Below are 6006 nucleotides of genomic sequence, written 5' to 3' on the forward strand. Positions count from 1 at the left end.
CGGCAGAGAGATGCTGCGGAGGAGGTGAGGCAGAGAGACAGAAGCCAGTAGGATGAACTATCCACCAAGATTGACATATTATTTCTATATGATATGTGTTTCGTCCTGAAGGAAGGACTTCCGGCCCTCCTGGACCCTCAGGCAGTCGGAGCCCATCGCTGGGAACTATTACCCCATCAACTCCCGTGCTTTCATCAAGGTAATAATAATAATACATTTATTTTATATCGGCGCCTTTCAAGAAAAAAACAAGATACACAATAGATAACACCAGCATAAGAGACATAAACAAGACAATGCAGTATATAAATCAATCAAATAACCAAATCAATAAAAACAGAGGATGTGTGATGGATAATGATCAGGGTGGATAAGCGAGTGTGAAGAGATGTGTTTTGAGGCGTGATTTAAAATGGGGAGAGAGTCAGTGTTGCGGATGTCAGGTGGGAGGGAGTTCCAGAGGCGGGGTGCAGAGCGGCTGAAGGCTCTAGACCCCATGGTGGTTAGGCGGAAGGGGGGTGCAGTGAGGCTGAGGGAAGCAGAAGATCTGATGGGTGTGTTGATGTGCAGGAGGTCGGAGAGGTACAGAGGAGTGAGGTTATGGATGGCCTTAAAGGCGAGGAGCAGAATCTTAAAAACGATACGGGATTTGACGGAGAGCCAGTGAAGCTGAAGAACAGGAGAGATGTGGTTAATGGAGGGGGTTCTGGTGATGATGCGGGTGAAGGTGTGTGTGTTCCTTTCAGAGGAACTATAGCAGCTTTGATAAGGGTCCACTTGGTTAACACAAACTATGAGAAGATATGTGCGTAAATGGCTATAATCAAACAAGAAGGCACCGTCTTGCTTGAAGGTAGGGTAGGTAAGAATGGAGAAACCAGCTCGAGTGCCGAACAGAGCCCCTCCCCCAACACACACAAACGCACACATGACCAATGAGGGCACGAGATGAGTTTGTGCCCAGATGGAAGGCTGACAGGCAGGTAGGCCATCCAGTTACTTTAGCCGGCGCCACGGCTTCCACAGATGACAGATTGTCAAAGCATTTAATGTTTGTTTTTTTAAATACATGATTTAGTGTCCTCTCGTCTCACTCTTTTAAAACTGTGTGTGTTCAGGATGAAGAGGACCAGCTCACTGTGGTGACGGATCGCTCTCAGGGAGGAGGCAGCATCCACAATGGCTCTCTGGAGATCATGGTGAGACACACACACACACACACACACACACACACACACACACACACACACACACACACACACACACACACACACACACACACACACACACACACACACACACACACACACACACACACACACACACACACACACACACACACACACACCACACACACACACACACACACACACACACACACACACACACACAGCGTAATAGCAGGATGATGCTCCATGTAGCCCTTAAATGCACTTTTACTAAATAACATAAATCAAGGAAAATAATGCTAAAAATAGAATGCGCGGTATTTTATAAAGTACTTATTTATCATACTCAAATACAACCATTAATATAAAATAGTGTGTATATCTAATTTGGATGTCTAAAAATGTCTCTTTTCATTCAAATCTTGTCTAGTTGTGATGCTTCTCATAAGGCTTAGATTCACATCCTGATAATCTATACTTCTTTTAAACGTTTTTGTTCAATTTGGCTTAAAATCACACAGTTTTTAGTCCCTTCAACACATGCACTGCCTCCCTATATGACCTCTCCCCCCCAGCTGCACCGCCGCCTGCTGTACGATGACGTCCGCGGCGTGGCCGAGCCTCTGAACGAGACGTCGGACATCTTCCCCGAGGGCCTGGTGGTGCGGGGGGGCATCCTTCTGTCCCTGCAGCCCCCCCCCCGCGCTGCGGACGCTCACAGACCCCTCGCCCAGCAGGTGGTCCTGCAGCCGCTCCTCAGCTTCACCGAGGGGGAGCTGCACCCTGACACCCGCCTGGAGGTGAGTCAAATGATAATAATAACAACAGATTAGGGGGGGGGGGTAGTAATCAGAAAAGGAGCTGGCCATCAGTAACAGACATTCTTATTACACGGTTTAGTTGAATACTCGATTCTGATTGGTCAATTCAGAACATGTGATACGTTGTTACTCCAGTAGAACAGACCGCTGTCAAGCACTGTAATGACCGTTGCTAAGGAGGATCGAGAAAGAGAAAGGAGAAGAGGTTGAAATAAAAACAAATCTTAATAATTAAATGTTTGCTCACAAATCATAATGTGTTGCTCGTTATTTGGCGCTGCTGTAACAGGTCTGAGGGTTCAGCAGCCAGGTATATATTGCACAGTTAGTAACGGCACTCGTTGCACCTATTGGTTGGTATTTAACAACAAGGGGTGTTATAGCCTGTGTTATTGTGTGTGGGGGGGTCTACCAGGGGCGGTTATATAGTAAGAGACTTTTATCTCATTTCGATTTTTGTATTCCCAAGTTTAAGATAAAAAAAAAAAGTACATTTATAAGACATACTCAATAAGCTAAAGGAAGCTTGAGAATAGAGGCTCAGACACTAACCATAATGTATGTACGATATATATCGTTAAGAATTGGAGAGTTCATGTCCAAGCCCTGCATAACATCATCTACAACAAACCCCACCCTAACTAGAACCCCTAAAGACTCATCTACTCTAACCCTTATTTAATCTGTGTGTGTGTGTGTGTGTGTGTGTTGTGTGTGTGTTGTGTGTGTGTGTGTGTGTGTGTGTGTGTTGTGTGTGTGTGTGTGTGTGTGTGTGTGTGTGTGTGTGTGTGTGTGTGTGTGTGTGTGTGTGTGTGTGTGTGTGTGTGTGTGTGTGTAGTTCTCGGGGCTCCAGGCTGCACTGCCCCCTGCTGTTCACCTCCTCACTCTGACTCAGTGGGACGAGGACTCTCTGCTGCTCAGACTGGAGCATCAGTTCCAGACAGGAGAGAGCAAAGTGAACTCAGAGCCTGTGACCGTCAACCTGCAGGTACACACACCTGACACACACACACCTCACACACCTGAGACACCTCACACACACCTGCTACTGACATACAGGTAAAAGAATAATGAGTTATTAGGTTAGTTTTCTTTTAGGTACATTTCTGTTTAATTAAACCCAAACATCTGATTGTTTTAGCCTCTCTGTGTTTCGTGGACTTTATAGATGCATGATTTACAGTTTATCGTAATACAAAGAAAGAACGTAAACACGATGTATATTGAAACTTAAATCATTACTCATCGTCAATGACTGATAATTCTACCACTTTGTGTGTGTGTGTGTAGAAGATGTTTTCCACTCTGAAGCTGCTGGGCGTGTCCGAAATGAACCTGTCAGCCAATCAGTGGAAAGACGAGATGAAGCGCTTTGATTGGACGCCACAGACAGGTACAGGTCACCATCACTGTGGGGTTCTGTGTAGGAATGTTCCAGACTCATGTGATCCAAGCATTGGTTGTCAAAGAACCTGAACATCAGCAAGGGAGGACTCTTTAAAGTAGAGACACTACATACTGATATACACCTGAACATCAGCAGGAGAGGACTCTTTAAAGTAGAGACACTACATACTGATATACACCTGAACATCAGCAGGAGAGGACTCTTTAAAGTAGAGACACTACATACTGATATACACCTGAACATCAGCAGGAGAGGACTCTTTAAAGTAGAGACACTACATACTGATATACACCTGAACATCAGCAGGAGAGGACTCTTTAAAGTAGAGACACTACATACTGATATACACCTGGACATCAGCAGGAGAGGACTCTTTAAAGTAGAGACACTACATACTGATATACACCTGAACATCAGCAGGAGAGGACTCTTTAAAGTAGAGACACTACATACTGATATACACCTGGACATCAGCAGGAGAGGACTCTTTAAAGTAGAGACACTACATACTGATATACACCTGAACATCAGCAGGAGAGGACTCTTTAAAGTAGAGACACTACATACTGACATACACCTGGACATCAGCAGGAGAGAACTCTTTAAAGTAGAGACACTACATACTGATATACACCTGAACATCAGCAAGAGAGAACTCTTTAAAGTAGAGACACTACATACTGATATACACCTGAACATCAGCAGGAGAGGACTCTTTAAAGTAGAGACACTACATACTGATATACACCTGAACATCAGCAGGAGAGGACTCTTTAAAGTAGAGACACTACACACTGATATACACCTGGACATCAGCAGGAGAGGACTCTTTAAAGTAGGGACACTACATACTGATACACACCTGAACATCAGCAGGAGAGGACTCTTTAAAGTAGAGACACTACATACTGATATACACCTGAACATCAGCAGGAGAGGACTCTTTAAAGTAGAGACACTACATACTGATATACACCTGAACATCAGCAGGAGAGGACTCTTTAAAGTAGAGACACACCACCTGTATCTTGTTCTCCAGGTGAGAAGCCGCTGCTGAAGGAGTTCCAGGAGCGCTCCGTATGGGAGGTGACTCTGAGGCCGATGGAGATCCGGACCTTCCTGCTCCGGGTCAGATAGACTTTAAGGAGTGATTCACTTTCAATCAATATGAGATTCCCGTGGCCTCTCGCTTGTGTTTGAATCAAGCGAGCAAAGACTTTTTACACCAGTCAGAAATATATGGAAATGGAAATGTACAAAGAATTGCCGATTTTAAACTGGAAAACAGTGAAAAGATTTGTGTCAAACCCGACCTGGGATGGGCTCCAGGAACAGGTGAAGATTAGGGGTCTTTCTCGACTTTTACAAAGATATAAAGCAGATTTTGAAGAGATTGATATCCAGCTGGGATTTTGACCTCAAAAAGCCCCTTCCCCACTGAATGAACGAACACGTGACTCCTTTCAGAGACTCAGTATATGCTCAGAATTGACTGAAGCTGCCTTTCGTACTGCACAAATGGACATCACTAAATCCATCGGGAAAATGCATTTTTTGTAGATTCTTTTAAGCACACACTCTACCAATCACTCAGATCCTTAAAGACATGTTCAGTGGTGCCTACATTCTGCCTCACGAGTGCCAATCATTGTAAATAATTTGAACATGATTTTGTACTGATCCTAAAGCAGCTGATAATAAAATGTGTTAATCTTACTTTGTGTGAAACTGTACGTTGTTGTTACAGCTAAACATCCACCGACACACTTACCTCCATGGGCGCTGGAAGGGGGGTGCTCAGAGAGAGAGAGAGAGAGAGAGAGAGAGACTGTGTTGTTAGCATCTGGTTAGCTAGCTGCACTAACGGACACAAGGAGCTAAAGGACTGAGTGTTTAGATAGTTCACTTTAGTCTAAGTTATCTCAGTGGGTCTCAAACGGTTTGCTCACAAATTATTCAAAAGATTATTTCCGCGGCACACCTTCATATGATCATTATCGTTATAAAACAAATAAGAGAATAAAGGAAAAACAGTTATGAAATACTATATGGCAGTAAAACAAGAATACAGTTTGAAAGGGGAGTGATTTGTAAAATATCCATAAAGAAAAAGAACATCTGCTTCCAGTTGTGTTTCATCTGGGTGTTGAGAGATGTATCCATAGATCTCCTCATGTTGCTCTCAAAGTGCACCAGATTGATGCTTTCAACTTCAATATTTAACAAAAATCTGCATATATGCCGTGAGCTGATTATCGAGCCTTCATTGTAACAGTCGCGGGTGTACTGTGTGTTTGCGTGTGGGGAGTGCTTTTGTGCGTGCTCTATAGTGCCCGTAATAGTGTTCACTGGAGTCCAGCACCCCCACTCAAAATACCTTCCCGCGCCTCTGCTTACCTCTATATATGCATGCTGAATAGTTTAAAGGTCGATTGAGTCACATACTCTTAATTATTTAACTGAAGCAAGATACTTTGTATTTCTCTGCATAATGAATGGAGACACGAATGAGGGCTTTGTCGAATTTGGACACGTTCAAATTAACTATGAATAAGCCGGTTAAATCCACCGTGCTGCAGCGAGGGAACACTCCCACAATGCACCTGTG

General features: G+C 43.9%; 1 protein-coding gene across 2 annotated transcripts; it reads left to right on the plus strand.

Annotated features, from left to right (window-relative positions):
* The first annotated feature begins 6 nt into the window (after positions 1-6).
* LOC117534266 (lysosomal alpha-mannosidase-like) lies at positions 7-5114 on the plus strand. 2 transcript variants are annotated; one of them, XM_034198461.1, is made up of 7 exons: positions 7-24; positions 112-199; positions 1119-1199; positions 1745-1969; positions 2829-2978; positions 3281-3383; positions 4438-5114. In XM_034198461.1, the coding sequence occupies exons 1-7, from the start codon at positions 11-13 to the stop codon at positions 4533-4535; spliced, it is 759 nt and encodes a 252-aa protein (XP_034054352.1). In that variant the 5' UTR covers positions 7-10; the 3' UTR covers positions 4536-5114. The 2 variants fall into 2 exon arrangements, with proteins under 2 accessions (XP_034054352.1, XP_034054353.1); XM_034198462.1 differs by having other exon boundaries at positions 3284-3383.
* Positions 5115-6006: the final 892 nt, after the last annotated feature.

Source organism: Gymnodraco acuticeps, unplaced genomic scaffold, assembly GCF_902827175.1.
Source record: "Gymnodraco acuticeps unplaced genomic scaffold, fGymAcu1.1, whole genome shotgun sequence".
NCBI lineage: Eukaryota > Metazoa > Chordata > Actinopteri > Perciformes > Bathydraconidae > Gymnodraco > Gymnodraco acuticeps.

What these genes read in the sequence shown, in the direction of transcription:
- LOC117534266 (XM_034198461.1), top strand. An exon ending in ACTCCCGTGCTTTCATCAAG is followed by an intron (nt 200 to 1,118) that starts GTAATAATAATA and finishes GTGTGTGTTCAG; the next exon opens with GATGAAGAGGACCAGCTCAC. An exon ending in CTGTGACCGTCAACCTGCAG is followed by an intron (nt 2,979 to 3,280) that starts GTACACACACCT and finishes GTGTGTGTGTAG; the next exon opens with AAGATGTTTTCCACTCTGAA.